The 27,319-nt window shown below is 45.2% G+C and overlaps 1 protein-coding gene across 15 annotated transcripts in view; it reads right to left on the reverse strand.

Moving 5' to 3' along the window:
- LOC140133169 (poly(rC)-binding protein 3-like) overlaps positions 1-27,319 on the reverse strand; it is a 778,519-nt gene that overhangs the window by 614,320 nt on the left and 136,880 nt on the right. For 14 of the 15 annotated variants that reach the window (XR_011855824.1, XR_011855826.1, XM_072152955.1 and 11 more), the window contains 2 exons: positions 16,913-16,936; positions 16,782-16,814 (listed from right to left, as the gene is read on the reverse strand). The exons of the other annotated variant lie outside the window; for it this stretch is intronic. Coding sequence is in view for 12 of the 14 variants with exons in the window: in XM_072152955.1 (XP_072009056.1) it covers positions 16,782-16,814; positions 16,913-16,936 (57 nt within the window). In the remaining 2 variants the exon portion in view is untranslated. The remainder of the gene's footprint in view (positions 1-16,781; positions 16,815-16,912; positions 16,937-27,319) is intronic. 15 annotated transcript variants of the gene reach the window in all.

A 27,319-nucleotide genomic window follows, 5' to 3' on the forward strand; every position in this document is an offset into this window, starting at 1 on the left:
TTGCGGTGTGACACGGTGATTAGAGATGAGCGAACATGCTCGTCCGAGCTTGATGCTCGGTCGAGCATTAGGGTACTCGAAACTGCTCGTTGCTCGGACGAATACTTTGCCCGCTCGAGAAAATGGCAGCTCCCGCCGTTTTGCTTTTTGGCGGCCAGAAACAGAGCCAATCACAAGCCAGGAGACTCTGCACTCCACCCAGCATGACGTGGTACCCTTACACGTCGATAGCAGTGGTTGGCTGGCCAGATCAGGTGACCCTGGGATAGACTAGCCGCTGGCCGCGCTGCTCGGATCATTCTGTCTCTGGATGCCGCTAGGGAGAGAGCTGCTGCTGGTCAGGGAAAGCGTTAGGGTGTTCTATTAGCTTACTGTTAGGCAGGAGTGATTCTCAAAGAACCCAACAGCCCTTCTTAGGGCTACAATAACGTTCTACTTTTTTTATTTTAATTTGCATCTTTTACCATTTTGTGAGGAATTAGCAGGGGGACTTGCTACCGTTGTGTTTAGCTCTTAGTGGCACACATATCCATAGCAAAGACCGAAGTGGGAAAATTCAGTAGGGGTTGGATTTCTATTAGGCAATAACTCAGTGTCATCTCATCTGGCATAGTAGTGTGCTTCCTTTGATACTTGGCTAGAAAATAGCCATAGGAGAATACAAATAGCTTCTTGAAGCCTACAGTAGCGTTCTATATATTTGATTTCTGGTTGATCTGCTGGTGGCTGTAGTTTCTGCAGTGCATGTACTTGCCAATTCTGAGCAATTTGTAGTGAGACTTGCGACCGCTGTGTTCTGCGCTTAGTGGCGCACATATCCATAGCAAAGGCTGAAGTGGCAAAATTCAGTAGGGGTTGGATTTCTATTAGGCAATAACTCAGTGTCATCTCATCTGGCATAGTAGTGTGCTTCCTTTGATACTTGGCTAGAAAATAGCCATAGGAGAATACAAATAGCTTCTTGAAGCCTACAGTAGCGTTCTATATATTTGATTTCTGGTTGATCTGCTGGTGGCTGTAGTTTCTGCAGTGCATGTACTTGCCAATTCTGAGCAATTTGTAGTGAGACTTGCGACCGCTGTGTTCTGCGCTTAGTGGCGCACATATCCATAGCAAAGGCTGAAGTGGGAAAATTCAGTAGGGGTTGGATTTCTATTAGGCAATAACTCAGTGTCATCTCATCTGGCATAGTAGTGTGCTTCCTTTGATACTTGGCTAGAAAATAGCCATAGGAGAATACAAATAGCTTCTTGAAGCCTACAGTAGCGTTCTATATATTTGATTTCTGGTTGATCTGCTGGTGGCTGTAGTTTCTGCAGTGCATGTACTTGCCAATTCTGAGCAATTTGTAGTGAGACTTGCGACCGCTGTGTTCTGCGCTTAGTGGCGCACATATCCATAGCAAAGGCTGAAGTGGCAAAATTCAGTAGGGGTTGGATTTCTATTAGGCAATAACTCAGTGTCATCTCATCTGGCATAGTAGTGTGCTTCCTTTGATACTTGGCTAGAAAATAGCCATAGGAGAATACAAATAGCTTCTTGAAGCCTACAGTAGCGTTCTATATATTTGATTTCTGGTTGATCTGCTGGTGGCTGTAGTTTCTGCAGTGCATGTACTTGCCAATTCTGAGCAATTTGTAGTGAGACTTGCGACCGCTGTGTTCTGCGCTTAGTGGCGCACATATCCATAGCAAAGGCTGAAGTGGCAAAATTCAGTAGGGGTTGGATTTCTATTAGGCAATAACTCAGTGTCATCTCATCTGGCATAGTAGTGTGCTTCCTTTGATACTTGGCTAGAAAATAGCCATAGGAGAATACAAATAGCTTCTTGAAGCCTACAGTAGCGTTCTATATATTTGATTTCTGGTTGATCTGCTGGTGGCTGTAGTTTCTGCAGTGCATGTACTTGCCAATTCTGAGCAATTTGTAGTGAGACTTGCGACCGCTGTGTTCTGCGCTTAGTGGCGCACATATCCATAGCAAAGGCTGAAGTGGCAAAATTCAGTAGGGGTTGGATTTCTATTAGGCAATAACTCAGTGTCATCTCATCTGGCATAGTAGTGTGCTTCCTTTGATACTTGGCTAGAAAATAGCCATAGCAATAGGATAGGATTGTTTGGTTCTAAAAACTCAAAAAAAAACAAAAAACACAAAAAAAAACAAAAAACACAAAAAAACACACAAAAAAAAAAAAAAAAGTAAAAAAAAAAAAAAAGTTATAACTCTCATTTTAAAAATGTTTAACCCCAGGGCTAGGGGTAGAGGACGAGGGCGGGGACGTGGGCGTCCAACTACTGCAGGGGTCAGAGGCCGTGGTCCTGGGCGGGGTGAGACACCACCTGCTGATGAGGGAGCAGGGGAACGCCGCAGAGCTACACTCCCTAGGTTCATGTCTGAAGTTACTGGGACTCGTGGTAGAGCACTGTTGAGGCCAGAACAGTGCGAACAGGTGATGTCGTGGATTGCTGACAATGCTTCGAGCAATTTGTCCACCACCAGTCAGTCTTCCACGCAGTCCACCCATGTCACCGAAATCCCCACTCCTCCAGCTCCTGCACCTCAGCCTCCTCCCCCCCAGTCTGCCCCCTCCCAGGAAAATTTGCCATTTGAACCGGCATACTCTGAGGAACTGTTTTCTGGACCCTTCCCACAGTCACAAACCACTTGTCCGGTTGCTGCTGAGCAATTTTCCGATGCCCAGGTTTTCCACCAGTCACAGTCTGTGGGTGATGATGACCTTCTTGACGTAGTGGAAGTGTGTAAAGAGGTGTCCGACGATGAGGAGACACGGTTGTCAGACAGTGGGGAAGTTGTTGTCAGGGCAGGAAGTCCGAGGGGGGAGCAGACTGAGGGATCGGAGGATGATGAGGTGACAGACCCAAGCTGGGTTGAGAGGCCGGGTGAACACAGTGCTTCTGAGACGGAGGAGAGTCCTCGACCTGAACAGGTTGGAAGAGGCAGTGGTGGGGCCAGACGGAGAGGCAGGGCCAGAGCTGGTGCATCAGCGCCACTGTCAACTAGTGAAGCTCCCGTGGTGAGGGCTCTTGCGGCGAGGGCTAGATCTTCAGAAGTGTGGAGGTTCTTTAAGGAAACACCGGATGACCGACGGACTGTGGTGTGCAACATTTGCCAAACCAGGCTCAGCAGGGGTTCCACCACTACTAGCTTAACTACCACCAGTATGCGCAGGCATATGAATGCTAAGCACCCCACTCAGTGGCAACAAGCCCGTTCACCTCCGGCCGTGCACACCACTGCTCCTTCCCCTGTGTCAGCTGCTAGTCAGCCCCCTGCCCAGGACCCTGGCCCAAAAACCCCATCGTCGCCTCCACGATCCTCCACAGCATCCACCAGCGTTCAGCTCTCCATACCCCAGACGCTGGAGCGGAAACGCAAATATAGTGCAACCCACCCGCACGCCCAAGCCCTTAATGTGCACATCTCCAGATTGCTTAGCCTGGAGATGCTGCCCTATAGGCTAGTAGAGACCGAGGCCTTTCGCAACCTCATGGCGGCGGCCGCCCCTCGGTATTCGGTCCCCAGCCGCCACTACTTTTCCCGATGTGCCGTCCCAGCCCTGCACCAGCACGTGTCAGACAACATCATCCGTGCCCTGACCAACGCCGTTTCTGACAAGGTCCACCTGACCACGGACACGTGGACGAGTGCTGCCGGGCAGGGCCACTATATATCGCTGACGGCACATTGGGTTAACTTGGTGGAGGCTGGGACCGAGACTGACCCTGGGGCTGCTCATATACTGCCGACGCCGAGGATTGCGGGGCCTACCTCGGTCCAGGTGTTTCAGGCCTACTATGCCTCCTCCTCCTCCCACCCCTCCTCCACCTCCTCCTCCGAACTACCATCCGTGGGCACGGCGCCATCAGTCGGTAGCTCTAGGCACAGCAGCAGTGCCGTCGCTAAGCGACAGCAGGCGGTGCTCAAACTGCTGAGCCTAGGCGACAAAAGGCACACCGCCCAAGAGCTATTACAGGGCATCACGGCGCAGACTGATCTGTGGCTGGCACCGCTGAACCTCAAGCCGGGAATGGTTGTGTGTGACAACGGCCGTAACCTGGTGGCGGCTCTGCAACTCGGCAGACTGACACATGTGCCATGCCTGGCCCATGTGTTAAATCTGATAGTGCAGCGTTTCCTCAAGACATACCCCAATCTGTCTGATTTGCTCACGAAGGTGCGCCGCATCTGTGCGCATTTCAGGAAGTCCAGCCCAGATGCTGCCACTCTCAGGGCAGCGCAGCGCCGCCTCCAACTGCCCGCTCACCGACTGTTGTGCGACGTGCCCACGAGGTGGAATTCAACACTGACCATGTTATCCAGAGTTTACCAGCAGCGCAGAGCGATTGTAGACTGCCAGATGTCAACTTCCACCAGAACTGGTAGTCAGGTCAGTCAGCTTCCTCAAGTCTACAATGAGGAGTGGACGTGGATGTCTGATATCTGTCAGGTGCTGAGTAACTTTGAGGAGTCAACACAGATGGTCAGTGGCGATGCCGCCATCATCAGCCTCACCATCCCGCTGCTTGGCCTGTTGAAAAACTCTCTGGTCAGCATGAAGTCGGAAGCTTTGCGCTCGTCACAAGAGACGGGGGAAGAATATTCCCTTGTTGATAGCCAAAGCACCCTGAGGTCTGTTTCTCAGCGCATATCGGAGGAGGTGGAGGTGGAGGAGGATGAGGAGGAAGAGGAGGAGAATGTTGGCGAGACACAAGAGGGGACCATTGTTGAGTCCTTCACTGTTCAGCGTGTATGGGCAGAAGAAGAGGAGTTGGAGGAGTTGGAGGAGGAGGAAATGGACAGTCAGGCCAGTGAGGGGAGTGAATTCTTACGCGTTGGTACTCTGGCGCATATGGCAGATTTCATGCTAGGCTGCCTATCCCGTGACCCTCGCGTTCAAAGAATTTATTCCAGCACCGATTACTGGGTGTTCACTCTCCTGGACCCACGGTACAAGCAAAATCTTGCCACTCTCATCCCTGCAGAGGAAAGGAGTGTGAGAATGCATGAATACCAGCAGGCCCTGGTGCACAAGCTGAAACAGTATTTCCCTTCTGACAGCGCTAGCGGCAGAGTGCGTAGTTCTGCGGGACAAGTAGCGAGGGAGAGTAGGCGAGCAGGCAGCTTGTCCAGCACTGGCAAGGGTACGCTTTACAAGGCTTTTGCCAGCTTTATGTCACCCCAGCAAGACACTGTCACCTGTCCCCAGTCTCGGCAGAGTAGGGCTGATCTTTACAGAAAGATGGTGAGGGAGTACGTAGCTGACCATACCATCGTCCTAAATGATCACACAGCTCCCTACAACTACTGGGTTTCAAAGCTGGACATGTGGCACGAACTGGCGCTGTACGCCTTGGAGGTTCTTGCCTGCCCTGCCGCTAGCGTCTTGTCCGAGCGGGTTTTCAGTGCAGCTGGTGGCATCATCACCGATAAGCGTACACGCCTGTCGACTGACAGCGCTGACAGGCTGACGCTTATTAAAATGAATAAAGGCTGGATTTCTCAGAATTTCCAATCTCCACCAGGTGAAGGAAGCTCAACCTGAATAATTGATCCACTCCTCCTCCTCCTCCTCATTTTCCTCCTTCTCCTCCTCTTTGTACAGTAAAGCAGAGGAAAATGGCTATTTTTTGACAGGGCCCACTGGCTCTTGCTATACTTCATGCATTTAATTTTTCTGGAGGGCCACCTACCCGGTCCTCTGTTTGAAACAATTTTTGTGAGTGCCACATACAGGCACTCAATCTATTCCATTTTTCTGGAGGGCCACCTACCCGGTCCTCTGGTTTGAACAATTTTTGGGACTGCCACATACAGGCACTCAATCTATTCCATTTTACTGGAGGGCCACCTACCTGCTCCTCTGGTTTGAAGAATTTTTGGGACTGCCACATACAGGCACTCAATCTATTCCATTTTACTGGAGGGCCACCTACCTGCTCCTCTGGTTTGAAACATTTTTGGGACTGCCACATACAGGCACTCAATCTATTCCATTTTACTGCAGGGCCACCTACCTGCTCCTCTGGTTTGAAGAATTTTTGGGACTGCCACATACAGGCACTCAATCTATTCCATTTTACTGGAGGGCCACCTACCTGCTCCTCTGGTTTGAAACATTTTTGGGACTGCCACATACAGGCACTCAATCTATTCCATTTTACTGCAGGGCCACCTACCTGCTCCTCTGGTTTGAACAATTTTTGGGACTGCCACATACAGGCACTCAATCTATTCCATTTTACTGGAGGGCCACCTACCTGCTCCTCTGGTTTGAAACATTTTTGGGACTGCCACATACAGGCACTCAATCTATCCCATTTTACTGGAGGGCCACCTACCTGCTCCTCTGGTTTGAAACATTTTTGGGACTGCCACATACAGGCACTCAATCTATTCCATTTTACTGCAGGGCCACCTACCTGCTCCTCTGGTTTGAACAATTTTTGGGACTGCCACATACAGGCACTCAATCTATTCCATTTTACTGGAGGGCCACCTACCTGCTCCTCTGGTTTGAACAATTTTTGGGACTGCCACATACAGGCACTCAATCTATCCCATTTTACTGGAGGGCCACCTACCTGCTCCTCTGGTTTGAAAAATGTTTGGGACTGCCACATACAGGCACTATCCAAATTAAATTGTCTCCATAGCAGCCTCCACACGTTGTCTCCATTGCTACCTCCAAAAGTCGTCCATATAGCTGCCTCCATACATCGTCCCTTTATCAAACGAGGTGTGTCAGGCAGAAATTTGGGTTGTTTTCATGGATTCCACATCAAAGTTGTTAACTTTGTCGCCACCCTGCTGTGTAATCCACAAAATATACTTGCAAACTTTTACCATTTAGGGATATTATTTCAGCGCTTCTTGCGCATCTGTTTACATTCCCCTCACCCGCCATATCCTAAACTTATAAGAACGCTACTACACTTGATCTTATACAAAAGTGCTGTTTGGGGAGTAGCCTAGAGACAGGGGCTTGGATTTGCGAAAGCTCGCCTGGCAGCGGAGCGCCAGCTCCATGCGCATCATGCGCTTCTTGCGCATCTGTTTACATTCCCCTCACCCGGCATATCCTAAACTTATAAGAACGCTACTATACTCGATTTTATTCAAAAGTGCTTTTTGGGGAGTAGCCTAGAGACAGGGGCTTGGATTGGCGAAAGCTCGCCTGGCAGCGGAGCGCCAGCTCCATGCGCATCATGCGCTTCTTGCGTATCTGTTTACATTCCCCTCACCCGGCATATCCTAAACTTATAAGAACGCTACTACACTTGATCTTATACAAAAGTGCTGTTTGGGGAGTAGCCTAGAGACAGGGGCTTGGATTGGCGAAAGCTCGCCTGGCAGCGGAGCGCCAGCTCCATGCCAAGATCCAACTAACATAGTTTTAACTGCAGCACCTTTAATCTACTACTAGTTCACTGCCTCCATACATGGTCCCCTTATCAAACGAGCTGTGTCAGGCAGAATTTTGGGTTGTTTTCATGGCTTCCATGTTAACTTTGTCGCCACCCTGCTGTGTAATCCACAAAATATACTGGCAAACTTTTATCATGTACCGATATTATTTGAGCACTTCTTGCTCACCTCCTTTGGTTCCTCTCTGCCACCCATTGGTTTGAAGCCTGAGTCCATTTAGGGTATGTCGCCATGACACTCTCTAGCCTGCTGCCGCTGCCTCTGCATGCCGTCCCCTATAGTGTCAGGGTCAATTATTGCATGTTTTAGATGCTATCTAGCTTCATTCTGTCACTCTGTCATGGCCATGCTGTTGCCCATAATTTTGGCATAATGGTGCGTTTAAGCAGCCTCAGAGGCATCCATGCATGCTGCCCCTGCTGTTTCCTGTCCATTTCCGTGGTGTTTCCATCCTTTTCTGAGGTTCCCAGGTGTTTGGCCAAGCTTCCCTGTGCAGAGCCTTGGTCCCCTTGAAAAATGCTCGAGTCTCCCATTGACTTCAATGGGGTTCGTTATTCGAGACGAGCACTCGAGCATCGGGAAAAGTTCGTCTCGAATAACGAGTACCCGAGCATTTTAGTGTTCGCTCATCTCTAACGGTGATCCATTCTTCTGTTAAGCGTTGTGGTGATGAGTTTTCGTTGTTCAGAGCTGGAGTATCTTCTTCTGAAGTGAGATCCCACTCTTTACACATTTTAATAGCTTCTTCTGGTGAATTTGCTATGTGCTTATATCCGTTTTTTGTAATTAACAATTTAACAGGGAATCCCCATTTGTACGGCACGTTATTAGTGCGTAGTAATTTTGTGCTATGTATGAATTCTCTTCTTCTTGAGAGAGTTGCGGCACAGAGATCTGTAAAAAAAGTAATATTTTGGAATCTTTCAGGTAGCTGTACCTTAGTACGCGAAATCTCCATTAGCTTTTCTTTTATGTGAAAGAAATGAATTCTTGCTATCACATCCCTTGGAACGGATTGTGGAAGCGACTTGGGTTTGGGTAAACGGTGCACTCTATCAATTGTTAAATCACACTCTGATGCATCCGGTATCATACAAGTGAACATATCAGTCAGAAAGACATGCAGTTCGTCTGTTTTGATGTTTTCTGGAATTCCTCTAAATCTAATATTGTTCCTCCTGGAACGGTCTTCCATGCCAGCAATTTTATTTTTGAGGGTTGTTATTTCATCCTCTACAGAATTGGTGACATCAACTATTTCGTTGTGCGCTGATGTTATTTCCGCCATTTTGTTTTCTATGTGAGTGGTTCGATTACCCAGACCTACTATTTCCTGGTTTAAGTTGGAGAAAACTGATTGCAGATCAGCTTGAATAGATACTTTTAGATCAGCAATTAAAGCTCTCATCAAATTCTCTGTAACGTGAGTCTTCTGTGAGGTTTGAGAGCTGTCTTGTGGTATAAATGACACTGTTATGTCCTGTTCTCTATCTCCTCTCCCTTTCCCCTTTTTACTTAAGACTTTCAGGCTGCTGTTTGAGGAGGAGGCTTGAGCTGCAGCTACAGATTTAGCAAAGATAATATTTGCCGGGGATGAGCTGGAGGGAGTCAGCGCTGTGTTCAGGCTTAGTGGAGACGATCCTCCACTTTGCAGGAGGAGCTCTTCTTGTTGCTCCACGCTGGTGCTGGCGCCATTTTGTGGAGACCGGAGTGCGGGCTCGAAGGAGGAGAGCTTCGCTGGGCTCTTTTTAGCCCGTTTTTTTACTGCCCTCGATGCTGGGGACATTCTTCTCTCCTTGCTGTGCAAGGTAAGGCTGGATCCGACGGGGGGATGTCGCGATGTGCCGCTGCAATAAGACTTCGGCCCCGGAGCTACCCGCTTATGCGTCCAGCTCCATGTGCCGCTAGACCACGCCCCCGAAATTTTGGAAATCTTTTGCAATTTCTCCAGTGTCACTGGTTGATGAATGGTCCATTTTAGTTATGGATTTAATGTATGGGTTAGATCTCTGTTTGTGCAGGAGTTGTGCCATCAGTTTATTGCCTCTGTCTCAATAGGCATAATGTAGATTATTTGCAAAACATGTAGTTTTTAGCTGCCTCTAGATTGAGGCAGTCTTTCAATTGCTTCCTGATGGTTGTGAGTTCCTGCAAAACAGAGATTGCTTGGCTTTTTTATGGACTATCTCTAATTATAAATTTTTGTAATGAGTCATCAATGTTTTTAGATTTCTTTTTCTTCACCACGGCTCCATGGGCCATGAATTCACCTCTTATAAACATCTTATTTTAAGCGGGACACCGCTTAAAACACACAAAAAAAACACACAAAAACACACAAAAATACCAAAGCTACATGTATCAGCAGTGGTTCCATAGCACCTACCAAAAGGCAGAAAGCAGGGTTACGATAGCCATAGCTAAAAAAATACCGTTTGAACACAGAGCCTCCTATCAGGATAGCGAAGCTAGATACCTGTTTATTAATAGTCTTTTAGGCAACACTAGAGTCACTTTGGCCAATCTGTACACACCAAATATAGGACAGGTAGAATGGCTGATAGAGACAAGAATTTGCGGACTGCATAAATATTGCAGGAGGAGACATAAATATAGCTTTACACCCTACCTTAGACTCCTCAAAAGGAACTTCAGCACACTCCCAAAAAACCTTAGCAAAACTAAACATAACTCTGCAAAAAATAGATGTTGACTATCAACCCCTCCATTAAAGATTTCACCTTTTACTCATCGGTCCACAATTCCTTCCAAAGACTAGATTATATATTTTTACCTAGACCATCTTTACCAGCGGTACGTGCAATAGACATAGGAGTAAGATCGGTCTCAGATCATAGCTCACTTAACAATTGAATCTCTACCACGCCCCCAGGGGATGTGGCGACTGAACGAGACCCTCCTAGACTCTGATGAACGAATAGAGGAAACGAAAAAGAAGTTGCTATCCTTCTTTACTCGCAATTCCCCAGACAACACCTCAATTCCACTAACGTGGGAAGCACACAGGGATGACTTTTGGCTTTCCACCCTCTTGGACCCTCGCTACCGAGCAAAAATGGGTGACTTTTTTTCAGCTGCTGAGAGGGAGAAACAACAGCCATACTATAGAGAAAAATTGTGCACACAGTTGGCCGCTGCCTATGTGCGACATTGTCCATCCTCTGTCAGGTCTGACCGGGGGATTCCTGGCAGTCATCGCTCGCGTACTACTGTCAAGGCTGCTGTGGGGAGCTGGGGGGGGGGGGTAGGAGCAGTAGCAGCTCCATCAGCAGCAGCTCAAGTCTGGATTCCTTATTGAGCAACCTCCTTCACCTCCCTAATGAGGAGGGTAAGTGCCACCAGCAGCAGCAGGAGGACATGGAGCAGATCCTGCACCAGCAGGTGGTGGCCTACTAGGAATGCACTTTACCACCTCAGGTAGAGGATCCCATGGACTACTGGGCAGCCAAACTTGATGCGTGGCCGCAACTTGCGGATTTAGCAGTAGAGAAGCTGTCCTGCCCGGCCAGTAGTGTGGCATCAGAGCGGGTGTTCAGTGCGGCGGGGGCAGCCATTACCCCAAGGAGAACCCGCTTGTCCACCCGTAATGTGGAGAGACTGACCTTTGTCAAGATGAATCAGTTTTGGTTCGGCCAGGATTTCAATTTGCCAATAAATAATCCATCAGATTAGATCAGCCATGACGCCTCCTCCAAACATTGAGAAATGAGTCTGGGTTCTAACTACCTGCCTCTACTATTCTGATGCTGCCACCCGCCTGATGCCACACATGTGCTTCCAGTTGCTCCATGTGCCTCCTACCATCTTTACCAGGAACCGGAATTATCTGCCACTTCCACACTATACCGTGGTGCCACTCTGCAGGCTCCTGCTACTGCTACTGATGCCACCTTCACACAATATCATTGTGCCACTCTGCGGGCTCCTGCTGCTACTGATGCCACCAACACACTATATCATTGTGCCACTCTGCGGGCTCATGCTGCTGCTGCTGATGCCATCAACACAAGATATCATTGTGCCACTCTGCGGGCTCCTGCTGCTTCTTCTGATGCCACCTTCACACTATATCATTGTGCCACTCTGCGGGCTCCTGCTTCTACTGATGCCAACTTCACACTATATAATTGTGCCACCATGCGTGATCCTGCTGCTGCTGCTACTGATGCCACCTTCACACTATATCATTGTGCCACCCTGCAGGCTCCTGCTGCTGCTATTACTGATGCCACCTTCACACTATATCATTGTGCCACTCTGCAGGCTCCTGCTGCTGCTGCCACCTTCACACTATATCATTGTGCCACCCAGCATGCTCTTGCTTCTGCTGATGTCACCAACACACTAAATCATTGTGCCACCCTGTGGGCTCCTGCTGCTGCCGCTACTGATGCCACCTTCACACTATATCATTGTGCCACTCTGCAGGCTCCTGCTGCTACGGATGCCATCTTCACACTATACAATTGTGCCACCCTGCATGATCCTGCTGCTGCTACTGATTCCACCAACACACTATATCATTGTGCCACTCTGCGGGCTCCTGCTGCTGCTGCCACCTTCACACTATATCATTGTGCCACTCTGCGGGCCCTGCTGCTGCTGCCACCTTCACACTATATCATTGTGCCACCCTGTGGGCTCCTGCTGCTGCTGATGCCACCTCCACACTATATCATTGTGCCACTCTGTGGCCTACCATGTTGCCGCCACCTCCACGCCTCTAGCCTCATGCTGCTGCTGGTGTCACCTTTGGAGTTTTTTTCCTGATTTTATCAGGAAAACTGTAATGTATAATGGATGTGGAGTCTCCAATCTGCTGCTACTCATGCCACCGCCACACTATATCATTGTGCCACCCTGTGGCTTTCCCTGTTGCTGCCACCATGTTGCTGACACCTGTGGGCTCCTGTTGATGCCACCTTCACACTATATCATTGTGCCACTGTGTGGCTTTCCATGTTGCTGGCACCATGCTGCAGACACCTGTGGGCTCCTGCTGCTGCCGGCGCCACCTCCACACTCTGTCATTGTGCCACTTTGTGGCTTTCCATGTTACTGCCACCTGTGGCCTCCTGTTGCTGCTGCTGATGCTGCTGCCACCACCTCCACACTCTTGTCATTGTGCCACTTTGTGGCCTACCATGTTTCCGCAACCTCCATAATTTGTCATTGTGCCACTCTGCAGCCTACTTATGCTGCTGCAAACTGACCGATGTCTCCCTGGAACACCCTGTGATTTCCATAATGCTGTTTTCACCCTACACCACTCTATGACGCTGCCAATGTTTGGTTTTCCCCTTCATTTCAGCTGCCAGAAGGATTAAAAGTTTCAGGATTGATAGCCAAAAGCAGGAGTGGATACAGAATGCTCAGGACATGCAAGTATCCCATTTGCTTCTCATCTATGGATCATATTCTGGCTTTAGCAATTATGGATTATTGACCAATTGAAAAAGGACACTGATGCGTGAAAAAAAGGGCAAAATGATCAGAGACGTCAATGCAAAATTACTGCCAACACCCTCTCCACTCTTTAGGGGGGTTTCTACATGTATCCGCGTTTAATAGAACAGGTTCTGTAGTAATCTATGGAATCATCTGATGTCAGTGTAAAAAGAGTGTACTCTTTGATGTTAAAGTGGGATCTTGGCCTTTAGCTCGGTCCTTTTGAGCTGGCACAGACATTACCTTGTCAGGCTGCTATTTGGTGAAGTTGGCCTATGAAAGTGAAGAGTGAAGTGATTCTAAGAATGGCGGCTGTCATGTGTGTGTCATACTAAAACACAGCATTGCTTGAAGACCAAACCATGCTCCCTATGCATATTTAAGCATGGCACAACATTCTACAACACCCTACAGGCTCTCTGCAGCCAGGAAATACCTGTTTTTTAACGTGATTCGTCATGATTCGATTCGGACCGAATACGGCGAATCGGGACGAACCGAATTTTAATAATAATGACATCAAACTGGTAACATAAAATTCACTGCTGAATTGTAAAGAGACATAAGGCATGGTGAGCAGTAGATGGGAGAGGCCAGCCAAGCAAGAAACACTCCCACTGATTCCAAGTAATATAAGATAAAATTGATATATGGGGATATGAGGAAAGGTGTCAGTTAGTTAATATGGCTCTATAGAAACCTGTCACTAGCTGTATATGTGAAAATGTGGTGACAGGTTCCCTTTAAATCCATTTAGTTTTCCACAAGTTAATGCACTGAACACTGCACAGTGAACATAGAGGATGTAAATGTTGTACTATTGTACATATGTATTTGATATACAGCCGGGTCCTGCACTGCCACCGATCTGAATTTGCCTTATCTTTGATTGATACACTGTTATTTTAGTAACTACCATATATACTTGAGTATAAGCCTAGTTTTTCAGCACAAAATTTGTGCTCAAAAACCCCAACTGTATGCTACAGGGGCTGGGCAGGCTGTATGCTACAGGGGCTGGGCAGGCTGTATGCTACAGGGGCTGGGCAGGCTATATACTGGGAGTCTGTGACCAATGCATTTCCCACCCTCTGCTTATACTGGAGTCAATAGGTTTTCCCAGTTTTTGTGTTGAAATTAGGGGTCTCGGCTTATACTTGGGTCGGCTTATACTCGAGTATATATGGTATACTATATTGCACTTAGCACTTTATTCATTTATCTTTTCTGTATAGTTATATGCATTAGCTTTCTATACATATACATAAACACCTTTTTGAATTCAGTTCGAGTGGCTAATACATGTTCTGATTACTCCATATCCTTCAAATATTTTGACCAGTGATGTACTTATGTGTTCTGTGGGATTTTTTTATGGGCTGATTTTATGTCATGGTTTCATAGTTTATACGGTTGAAAAAAGACACTTGTCCATCAAGTTCAACCAAGGAAGGGTAGGGATTGGATGAGGAAGGGATTTAGGGGAAACAATCCTATATAGCAGTGATGGCGAACCTTTTAGAGACCGAGTGCCCATACTACAACCAAAACCCACTTAATTATCGCAAAGTGCCACCAGAGAAATTTATACTCCCTGCTCTGTCACAACTTTCATTCATATCAGCACCTGAGGACACCAATAAAGCAGAAAATAGTCCCAGATAGCACTGTCACTTTAAAATATCTCTGCGCACAGCAAGTCCTGGGCTGTTTGGGACTTCAGGAAGATACCTGGAGTCCTCTCTGGTGATGGCCTGGGTGCCCACAGAGAGGGCTCCGAGTGCCACCTCTGGCACCAGTGCCATAGGTTCGCCACCACTGCTATATAGCATAACAATCAATGTTATTTAGGTGTAAAAAGGCATCTAGACCCTTCTTGAAGCTCTCCGCTGTCCCTGCTGTGACCAGCTCCTGAGGCAAGCTATTCCACAGATTGACAGTTCTCATAGTAAAAAAGCCCTGTCGCCTTGGTTTCTCTAAACGGAGACAGTGCCCCCTCGTCTTTTGATTTGATTTAATCTGGAACAATTTACCACCATATTTTTTGTATGGACCATTCATATATTTATATAAATTAATCATGTCCCCTCATAGTCGTCTCTTTTCCAGACTAAATAAATCTAGTTGTTTTAATCTTTCCTCATAACTAAGACTCTCCATACCCCTTATCAGTTTTGTGGCTCTACGTTGAACCCTTCCCAGCTCCAGGGCATCCTTTTTATGGACCGGTGCCCAGAACTGGACAGCATATTCCAGGTGTGGCCGAACCAGTGCCTTGTATAGTGGTAATATTACATCCCTATCACGAGAGTCCATTCCACTTTTGATACATGACATGATCCTACTAGCTTTAGAGGCAGCTGATTGACATTGCATGCTGTTATTCAATTTATGATCTACTAGTACCCCCAGGTCCTTCTCAACAAGGGACTCTCCCAGATTTACTCCCCCAAGGACATATTTTGCCTTTGGATTATTGGCCCCCAGGTGCATAACATTACATTTATCCACATTAAACCTCATTTGCCAAGTGGATGACCAAACATTCAGTTTGTCCAAGTCACCCTGCAGCCTATGAACATCCTCCATAGACTGTATTACACTACACAGTTTGGTGTCATCTGCAAAAATAGACACAGTGCTATTAATTCCTACCTCTATATCATTAATAAATATATTAAATAGTAGAGGGCCAAGCACAGAACCCTGAGGTACACCACTCATAACTGGTGACCATTCCGAGTAGGAATCATTGACCACAACTCTCTGGATACGATCCTTCAGCCAGTTTTCAATCCAATTGCAAATGATTTCTGCCAAACCAACAGCCCTAATTTTACCCATCAGGCGTCTATGAGGGACAGTGTCAAATGCCTTTGCAAAGTCCAAGAACACAATATCCACAGCTGCTCCTCCATCCAGACACCTGCTCACCTCTTCATAGAAGCAGATAAGGTTAGTTTGACAACTTCTATTCTTAGTAAACCCATGCTGGTTATCACTTATTATTCTATTTGATGTCACATACTCCAGTATGTAGTCTTTTACTAACCCTTCCAACACTTTCCCCACAATGGAAGTTAAGCTTACAGGCCTGTAATTGCCTGGCGAAGTTCTAGAGCCCTTTTTATATATTGGCACCACATTTGCCTTGCGCCAGTCACTTGGCACCACACCAGACATTACGGAATCCCTGAAGATGTTAGACAGCGGTACAGCAATAACAGAACTGAGTTCTTTAAGAACTCTGGGGTGTAACCCATCTGGTCCAGGAGCTTTGTACACATCGATTTTATTTAGCTTAGATTGGATAATGCCTACATTCAGCCAGTCTACTATATTACAGGGTGCATGACCCGCACTGGCACCACCCAAGTCAGAAGTTCTCTCTTCTATTGTATAAACGGAGCTAAAAAACCTATTAAGTATCTCCGCCTTCTCCTGGTCTCCAGTCACCGATGCCCCATTTTCATAATAAAGGGGTCCAACCTGTTGTGACCCATTTTTTTTTGCATTGATATACCTAAAAAATTTCTTGGGATTTGTTTTGCTATCTTTAGCCACCTGTCTTTCATTTTGTATTTTGGCTGATTTGATGGTGACCGTAATGTTGAGGAATTCTGCATATGTTAATAAAATTTGTATTTGCGATAGATCAGGTGGTGATTTATTGTGTATAATATTGTAAATTCAGCATAGAGTCTGTAAGTGGGTATATTCTGACTAAAGATCTTGCAGGCCGAGTAATTTACTTCTGGAGAATTGGTATTTATCTTTAAATTCATTTCATACCCACTGTATTCCCAACCATTGAGGGACTCTTACTACTTACTTCTATAAAAGAAACCGAGGTTTCATATTCTTACCTCCTCTCTCATCTTCTTAACAGTTTCACCTTTCTGTTAAGGAAAAAAAATCACAAAAAATAATGCGTTCATGGTAGGCAAGGATTTCAGTTACACAGAACAGTCAATAAATATAATTATTGTGTACTGACCTTTCCAATGATGCTTCCCACCTCCTGAAAAAAATATTCAGAAACTGTTAAAGGGGTTTTCCGGGAATATGAACGTCTGACACAAAATCCCATGATGATATAAATAAATTAATATAACGATACTCAATGTCATTAGTCACAAAATGGAGCTTAAATAATTAGATTTTATGATTTACAAAATTTATGGCCTCTCTAAAGTAGGTGGAGTTATCACTAAGATGGCCGCCACTGGAAACTACAAATTCCATGAATCTTTAGTTCTAAGTAACTCCTCCTCCCTCTTATGCTCTGCTCCCAGTGATGATGTAACAGGTTTTCTTGCTCTGTTACCATAGTAATGATGTGTAACTGCCATCACCACACACCGGCCATACTGGATGCACTGCAACCAATCGACTACAGCCAAACATAGTGGTGATCACATGACCCTCCCAGGCAGGTACAGGACATGAGATGTGGACATGTGACCAGCAGCCATCTTCTGTCCTGCAACGGATCGCGCAGAAGAAATTAACGGACTGATTAAAGGGCCAGTAGCATTTTAATTCTTCATTACAGTCTATGTCATCAGCATTTTCTGCTAAGGGGAGCAAAATTTTAAATAACAACTAATTACACATTAGCTTATATTTTGAGTGCCCACTTGTATATGAATTATGCTGATTCCTGGAATACCCCTTTAACTGATTGATCAATATGATAATAAAATAGAAATGTTAATTTATGCTACAAGTAGCTGGTGACTTAATTGATTTAATTGATAAAATACAATTTGTTAGAATTGTATAGTCTTTATTGGTCTAATTGCTGCATTTTCATACCTGTTAACTTCAAGTAACCAGCACCCTAGAAAAGTGACTGCAAACCTTTTATAGACAAAGTCCCCAAGTACTACAACCAAAACCGACTGATTCAGTACTGAGTCAGTATGGCAATTTAAGCAGTGATTTTTGCTGAAAACACCAATACAGTAATAAAAAGGACAAATTCAGGGTCCCTTGAACAGTAAGAATTGACAGGCCTGGAGCAGGAGCCTGGTCCACTCCTCACGCACCTGTAATCCCAAACAGCACTTTAACACTGAGCTTGGCAAGTCCTGGGCTGTCTGTGACCGCATGAAGTTACCTTGAATCCTCTGTTGTGATGGCTTGGGAGCAAACTACTCAGACAATGGGGCACATTTACTTACCCAGTCACTGCAGTGCATTGCATATATATATATATATATATATATATATATATATATATATATATATATATATATATATATATATATATATATAGCGTGTGGCTATTCACTTAGATCTGGCGTCTGAAACATGAATGTGTCACTTCTCCGCTCAGGTGCGCCAGACCATTTATGTAGTGTTCAATCAAAACACAAACTAATAGAGCAGACAAAATTTTATGGACACCCCAGAACCGACAATTCTAACTGGTAAACCCAAGAACAAATGATACCTATTAAGAAACCCCAGATAAAATAATTAGATGCCATGACAGAAAGATAACAATGGAGACCACAGAAGATAGAACAATAATAATAAATAAAAACCCCTACAGCAGACATATAAAAATGGGAAACCCATAAGTGCAGACAATAATTGACACCTCAGAGCAGACATTAATAATTGAGACCCCCAGAGAAGATAATAATTATGAAGCCCCAGTAAACTGCATCAGTTAAACAAAGCTTAAAGGGGTATTCTCATCCGGGAATTCACATTCAGTTTCATTAATCTACCATATATAAACATTTCTATTAGATGTTATTAAAAAAAATGTACCTGGGTGAAGATAATTTCTCATAAATGTAATCATATGGTCACTTAGAAACCAGACTGACTCCTTGGTTACGGCCACCTCTGCTGTAGGGATCGCACAAAGAAACAAAACGTTTTTGTATGTGAAATTTCCTGGAGTTACGGCATGACCCACATCAGTCCTCTGGTAATGAACGCTGAATCCCGGTGTTCAGGCAGAGCTCAATAGTGCATGTCTGGCCACCACTGCCAAAATGTGAGGTGGTCGTATCTGAAGAAGCTATCTCGTTTCTAAGGGACAACATATACCTTTATGAGAAATTGGGGGTCATTTACTAAGGGCCCGATTCACGTTTTCCCGACGTGTTACCCGAATATTTCTGATTTGCGCCGATTTTCCCTGTATTGCCCCGGGATTTTGGTGCACGCGATCGGATTTTGGCGCATCGGCGCCGGAATGCACGCGACAGAAATGGGGGGCGTGGCCGAACAAATACCCGACGGATTCGGAAAAACCGCCGCATTTAAAAAAAAAATGTGTCGCGCAAATTGCACTTACCTTCACTAGGAATAGGCCAGTGAATTTCAGGGCATTCCAGCGGGGTCTCGGCGGACTTCAGCGCAGCAGCGACATCTGGTGGACGGCGGAGGAACTACCTTAGTGAATCCCGGCCGGACCCCAATCCACCGCAGAGAACGCGCCGCTGGATCGCGAATGGGCCGGGTAAGTAAATCTGCCCCATTATCTTCACACAGGGAGATTTTTTTTTTAATAACATCCAATTGAAGAAATGATTACATGTGGCAAATTAATTAAATGTAAATACCCCTTTAACCCTGAATATTTAGGAGAAACACTGTGGCACATCCATTAAAATCTTGATGCCTTATTTTACACTTGATAAAATCACACATTACACACATAAAATTAACCCTAGCCTAAATGTATTGTGAGAAAGTGAGAGGTATGGTTTGGGAGAACCCCTATCTGTCATTCAGGCAGATGAAGGGTGCACGGTAAAAGCCCTGTATTTGTCTGCAGTAAGTAGTCTGAAAATCAGACTTTTAGGATGACAAGTATCTAAACTGAAGATCCAAAGCACCCATCAATAAATCTTTTTTTTGATCGCCCCCCTAACTTTACACTTTATTGGCAAAAAATTAAAAACCTCTGTTGTCAATTTCTAAAAAATGTTTTGACATACCAGAGGCACCGCTGTTCCCTTACTTAATTGCAGTTAGGTGTTCATGTATCTTAATCTACTGCTTGCATTTTATACAGCCTATTTAGAGCATGTTACATGTCACAAGAAATGCAATAGACCACATACATCGTGATACGGAATTTAAAGGACTTAAACCGACACAGCTTATTCCATTCACTTTTTATTGTATACATTTTTTTAACCCCTTAACGACTTGGCCTTTTTTAGTTTTTTCACTTCCATTTTTCACTCACCAACTTCAAAAATCTATAACTTTTATATTTTTCCACATAAAGAGCTGTGTGATGGCTTATTTTCTGTGTAACAAATTTCACTTCATAGTGACGGTATTTAATATTCCATGGCGTGTACTGGGAAGCGGGAAAAAAATTCCAAAAGCAGTGAAAATGGTGAAAAACCACATTTGCGACGTTTTCTTGTGGGCTTGGATTTTACAGCTTTCACTCTGCATCCCAAATAATAAGTCTACTTTATTCTTTGGGTCGGTACGATCATGGGGATACCAAAGTTGTATAGGTTTTATAATGTTTTCATACATTTAAAAACATTAAAACCTCCTGTACAAATTTTTTTTTTTTGATTTTGCCATCTTCTGGCGCCAATAACTATTTCATACTTTGGTGTATGGAGCTGTGGGTAGTGTAATTTTTTGCGAATTTTGATGGCGTTTTCATTGCTATAATTTTTGGGACTGTGCGACCTTTTGATCACTTTTTATAAATTTTTTTATATTTTTCAAAATGGCAAAAAAAATGCCATTTTCGACTTTGGACGCTATTTTCCGTTATGGGTTTAAACACAGTGAAAAAACGTTATTATATTTTGATAGATCAGACATTTTCGAACGCGGCGATACCTAATGTGCAGTGAATCTCCCGTTGCGAGGGCTAAATTTTCTGATGTCTGGAGGTTCTCTAAAGAAACAGCGGATGACCGACGGACTGTGGTGTGCAACCTGTGCCACACCAGGATCAGCAGGGGTTCCACCACTACTATATTAACCACCACCAGTATGCGCAGGCATATGAATGCTAAACACCCCACCCAATGGAACCAAGGCCGTTAACCTCCGGCCGGGCACACCACTGCTCCTTCCCCTGTGTCATTTGCTGCCTCTGCTAGTCAGCCCCCTGCCCAGGACCCCGGCAAAAACACCTCCCGCGCGAAAACCACACCTGGGGAGGAGCCGAGAGGCAGGGGCTTGGGCAGGCGAAAGCTCGCCTTGGCAACGGACCACCAGGTCCATCCCAAGATCCAACTAACACCGTTTGAACTGCAGCAACCTTCAACCTACAACCTTTTACCTCTAAAATCTATCTTTTCACTTCTCTTTTCTCACCTCCTTACGTTCACCTCGGGTGCCATAACCATCCCCATTGCCTACACACGTCGTCTCCATAGCAGCCCCCACACGTCTTCTCCATAGCAGCCCCCACACGTCGTCTCCATAGCAGCCCCCACACGTCGTCTCCATAGCAGCCCCCAAACGTTGTCTCCATAGCAGCCCCCACACGTCTTCTCCATAGCAGCCCCCACACGTCGTCTCCATAGCAGCCCCCAAACGTTGTCTCCATAGCGGCCCCCACACGTCGTCTCCATAGCGGCCCCCACACGTCGTCTCCATAGCGGCCCCCACACGTCGTCTCCATAGCAGCCCCCACACGTTGTCTCCATAGCAGCCCCACACATGGTCTCCATAGCAGCCCCCACACGTCGTCTCCATAGCAGCCCACACACGTCGTCACCATAGCAGCCTCCACACATCGTCTCCATAGCTGCCTCCAAAAGTCGTCTCCATAGCTGCCTCCAAAAGTCGTCTCCTTCGCAAACAAGCTGTGTCAGGCTCATTTTTCAGGTGTTTCACCAGATACATTATGGAACTTGGTCACTCTGACGCCGCCATGCTGTTTTATCGACTAAATATACCGTCAACCTTTTGTTCACATAGGAAATCATTTCAGCGCTTCATGCTCACCTCCTTTGGTTCCTCTCTGATGCCATAATCAGTCCAAATACTGATACGTACAGGAATTTTTTAAAATTGGTTTGAAGCCTGAGTCCATTTGGGGTATGTCGCCATGCCACTCTCTAGCCTGCCGCTGCCTCCACATGCCGTCCCCTATAGTGTCAGGGTCAATTATTGGGTGTTTTAGATGATATCTCGCCTCACTCGGCACTCTGTCATCGTCACGCTGTTGCCCATAATTTTGGCATAATGGTGCGATTAGGCAGCCCCAGAGGCATCCATGCATGCTGCCACTGCTGTTTCCTGTCCATTTCCGTGGTGTCTTCATCATTTTCTGAGGTTTCCAGGTTTTTGGCCAAGCTTCCCTGTGCAGAGCCTTGGTCCCCTGGAAAAATGCTCGAGTCTCCCATTGACTCGAGCATTAGAAAAAGTTTGACTCGAATAACGAGCACTCGAACATGCTCGCTCATCTCTAGTTATCAAGTATTTTTGCTTTTATGACTATGTGTTGAAAAAGAAATCAAAGGGTACCCCTTACTAGAAGGGGAAATGGACATAAACAAAGTTAAAAGTGTTGGTAAAAAATGAAATCTTTATTGACACTAAAGTACATATATACATGAAAAGCGGATGAACCTAGGCAGAGGAGAAAAATGGTGTTGTACTAAGACCGGTAAGTGTGGAGCAGGACAGAACAATGTGTTAGGTGTATGGTGTCAGCCTAGAATACATGTCTAGGAAAGATGCGCACGAGACTCCTGAAAAAGGAAGGAGAATGTTGGTGTGATAGCTGTCTGTAGGTATACACCTGCTCTTACCAGTAAGGAGTAATGCAGAGCTCCGCTGCCAGGTTTAAACCGCGTCCCCAATTATACCACCGCCAATTATTTTGGCACTTCTATGTTTTTGTATGTATATATGTACTTTAGTGTCAATAAAGATTTCATTTTTTACCAACACTTTTAACTTTGTTTATGTCCATTTCCCCTTCTAGTAAGGGGTACCCTTTGATTTCTATGTAACGTTGGACCAAACAACCTACATGCGTAAGGAGAGTGGGCCACGCTACACAAGAACCTTGTTAGGTCACCACACACACCATAAGACCCAGTGTAATTTGCCAAATAGTGGGCCCCTATCTCTGTATCCTATCTTCTTTCTTATGTGTTGAAAAAGTAGAACATTTTGAACTTCGAAAAATCGAGAATTTTTCCAAGTTTTTAATTCAGAAATCTTTATTAAATTTTCTCCACAGATTATATATTACTGTCAGTGCAGCCCGCAGGGATTGCGCAATATATGCGCTGCTGCCGGTTATTCTTAAAGTGGAGGGGGTGTGTCGGCCAGCCGCCTCATGAATAAGGCCGACTGCCAGGGGACAGAATATGAGGATCCGACCTCTTATTTGGTAAGAGGTCGGATCAATTAAAACCACCACAACAAATTTTAATAAAAATGAAATAAATATAAAGGGGCTGGGGAGACGATGAGGTGGGACATATTTGGTGGGGGTATTTTGGGGGCGGGGTGACAGGTCCTCTTTCATCTCTTTGGAGTATAATAGGCAGAGTGCAGCAAAAACAATTGGGAGATCATGAAAGATCTATTTCTTGTCACCAGGCTATAACTATGAGGCATGTATTTATTCCCCTTTTTTTTTTTTTTATATATATGATATATTTTAGACATACAGCCCTTTATACTCTTACCATTCCCCTTTTTCTCCAATATCCAATAGATTTCGTGGTCCTCTTCTAACCCAACATTTTGCAAAAGTGCTCTTTATGAAAACTTGAATTGCGCATAGTAATACCAATCTACTGATCCTAAACCAGATTCTTCCCATATCCTAGCAAAAGACTTAAATCCAATTTCATACAATATCTGAAAAACATAATAAATCCCCTTATCCCTCCACCTTTTTGAGTTCTGCATCGGTCCAACCAACCTTTTCCCCAAAGTGGTGTATATTTAGACCTCCCCGTGATTTCCAATTCTTTCTCAACCGTATCCCATATCCATTGCATTAATGTCAACATTGGACCTTTCCTCTCCATTATCCAACTTACTATTATCTGTGCTTCCAATAATCCCCAAACATTATAATTTAACACAGTTCTACTCATCAAGAATAAACATTAGTTCACAGTCCATAATATTTTGTAATAACTTGCCAAGAAGTACAGTATATTCTGAAGTCAGGTAATGCCAAACCCCCTTCACGTGCAGACAAAGACAGTGCACTAAGCTCAATGCGTTCTCTCTTTCCATTCCACACAATTTCTCAAATCTAGTCCAGGGTATTAAATATTTTTCTATCTATCAATACAGGGCAATTCTGCAGTACAAATATTACCTGTGGTACAATTATAATTTTTAACAGTGTCTCCCTTGCTGCCATACACAAGTGCAGCCTTCTCCAGGCAGCATTTTGTTCTAATTTTTTTTTTCAATAAAGGCTTAACATTTAATTCTACATAATCCTAAATTTCTACTTATTACCACCCAAAGATATTTAAAGGTATTAACTAACGGTAGCTGATTCAATCCTGTCAAGACTGGTAATTTCGATTGCAGGGCAAGACATGCTGACTTCCCCCAATTTATCTTAACCCCTTCCCAACATTTGACTTAATAATACTGCATGGCGGGAGGTGCATTCCGGCATTTTGCAGTATTATTACGTCATGCTTCTAGCACCGGCTCGTACCAGAAGCATGGGGTGCCAGCTGCATGCTCAGTGTGTCACATAATACAGTGTAATACATTTGTATTACACTGTATTAGGTGAAGAAGGGCTTCAACAAGCAATCAGAGGATCGTTTGTTCAAGCCAACCTGTAAAAGTAAGAAAAAAAAAAAGTTAAAAACACTGAATATAAACATTTATTAATAAAAAGAATTAAATAAAGTTAAAGCCCCCTAAACACTCAGGAAGATTCACTCCGGCACTGACATGGCTTTTAAAAACTTTCAATCTTTATTTTCTTCCAGTTTCAGAAAATATATAATAAAACACGACATCCCAAAGGCAACACCAGTTATTACATTTTGCGCGACTATGGCCTATGTCCCTCAAAATGTAATAACTGGTGTTGCCATTGGGATGTCTTGTTTTATTATATATTTTCCGAAACTTGAAGACAATAAAGATTGAAAGTTTTTAAAAGCCTTGTCAGTGCCGGAGTGAATCTTCCTTACAAGCATTTGCAACAAACGTCTGGGTCCGGACACACTCCAGAGCACGACTAAAGGTGGAGGTGAGCCGCTGTTCAAACCCTTTTTTTCTTTACTTCTAATTTATCTTAATTTCTGATATCTGTCCATGGGATTCTATCACATCAGCCAAGATTCTTAGCGCATCTCCAGATTGGTCAAGGAATACAGCCAGATCATTGGCAAAAAGGAGCACCTTCTCTTCCCAACCACTCCGCACAAAACCTCTCAACTGAGTATTCATTCTTATCCTGCATGCAAGTAGTTTTAGTGCCATGGCACTAGATTTTCCAAATTTAAACCAAATTTTTTTCATAAATAAACGCAAATCATACCAGCAAAATTAAACCAGCAACTAACATTAAGTACAAAGTGTCACAAAAAACTATTTCAAAAGCACTTTGATATATTTAAGCGTTCCAAAGTTATTACCACTTATAGTGAGATTTGAAAAAATGTGCTGTGTCAGGAAGGTGAAAAGTGGCTTTGGCGGTAAGGGGTTAAACAATACAATTAATGTTCATGCTGTTAAATTCCAGATAATTTTAAAAAGACACAACAAACCAACCTCTAAGGATACTGCATTATATAAATGATACATTAATATCAAGTAAAGTAAAGCAAATCCAGTCTAATGAAGTGGAAATCGTTTAGAATTTCAGGAAAACTTCAAAAAGGCCGCAAGCACAATGGGGGTCATTTACTAAGGGCCCGATTCGCGTTTTCCTGACGTGTTACACGAATATTTCCGATTTGCGCCGATTGTACCTGAATTGCCCCAGGATTTTGGCGCACGCGATCGGATTGTGGCACATCGGCGCCGGCATTCGCGCGACGGAAATCGGGGGGCGTGGCCGAACGAAAACCTGATGGATTCGGAAACACCGGCGCATTTAAGAACGGAAAATGTGTCGCTCGGGATGCTTTTCAGCGCAGCAGCGCCACCTGGTGGACGGCGGAGGAACTACCTTATTAAATCCCGGCCGGACCCGAATCCAGCGCGGAGAACGCGCCGCTGGATCCCGAATGGACCGGTTAATTAAATCTGCCCCAATGTGTTACATGGAGCAATGAACGGCCATTTGCAATCCCGTCATTTCACACTGCATGTGCTGTCTCTAGCATCTAGCTGCTTGTACTCAGTAGCGGATGGAGTGGTTTTTGCTCCATGGTGTCCGTTTTAGGGGATCTGTATTCCCCAAATTTCAATTCTTTTTATTGCTAAAGTTGATATCAAGAAATCAGTGTCAAATCAACATAGTTGATTAACCAATATGTCAGACAGAGAGGTGGCAGGTAGAACAGCACAGGTCGCAGCACAGTAAGGGGACTTCACAGCAGGGGTGACTGTGAGGCCACAACTGCCAGTGTCATCTAGTGGCAGTGTGTTGATGAACAACCCAAAGGTTCTCCATTGGTTGACTAGGTCATCCACTTCCTCTCAAATTACATCAGACAACAGCAGCCAAGAGTCTGTGGGTTTGTCAGATCGCATGGGCCAGGAGCAGGACAGCGGCCCTCACCTGTCCTCAATCAGCCTCTGTCCTGTTCATTTCCCTCAGCCAGAGATCTACTAGGTGGTCTGGGCTCAGCACCACTATACATTGAGGACGAACTCTTTGAGGACAGTCAGCAGCTGCTTGGCAGTGAAGAGGTGGGGCAGACATCCGCTGCTAGTGCAGAAGGTGGGACAGTAGAGATGTGGAGAGTGGCACAGGAGGTTATGTTGCACTTGCACTAGTCAGGCTATGCATACTGAAACAGTTGAGGAGAATAGCAGTGAGAGGGAAACACAAATCGATGATGATGTAGGCGATTGCACTTGGGAGCCGAGTGAAGCAAGGGCTTCATCATCATCGTTGGGAGAAGAGGGTGTCAGCTTGCATGCCAGGCAGCGAAGCAGGCAGCAAGTCGCTACTGTGGCCATGAGTAAGCAGGGTGGCAGAAGTGCGAGGTCGGGAGCCAAATGGCCGTGGGTTACAAAACCCGCTTTGCAGGTCCAAGGAAACATTGTGTGGGAGATTAGGCCCAGTAGAGACCGTGGTAGCGGGGTGCTGTGATGCAGTTCAAGACAGTGACACCAAAGTACAGTCCAAAACAGGTCTCGCCTGCGTTTATTGTAGCAGCAAAATAAAACAGCCTTTACATTCAGGCATTAAACAAACAAAATCCTACCCGTCAGGGTGCTAACTATACAGGTGTTCACTAACTCACCACTATACAAAATCACTTGGCTG

Source organism: Engystomops pustulosus, chromosome 5 (assembly GCF_040894005.1).
Source record: "Engystomops pustulosus chromosome 5, aEngPut4.maternal, whole genome shotgun sequence".
Lineage (NCBI taxonomy): Eukaryota > Metazoa > Chordata > Amphibia > Anura > Leptodactylidae > Engystomops > Engystomops pustulosus.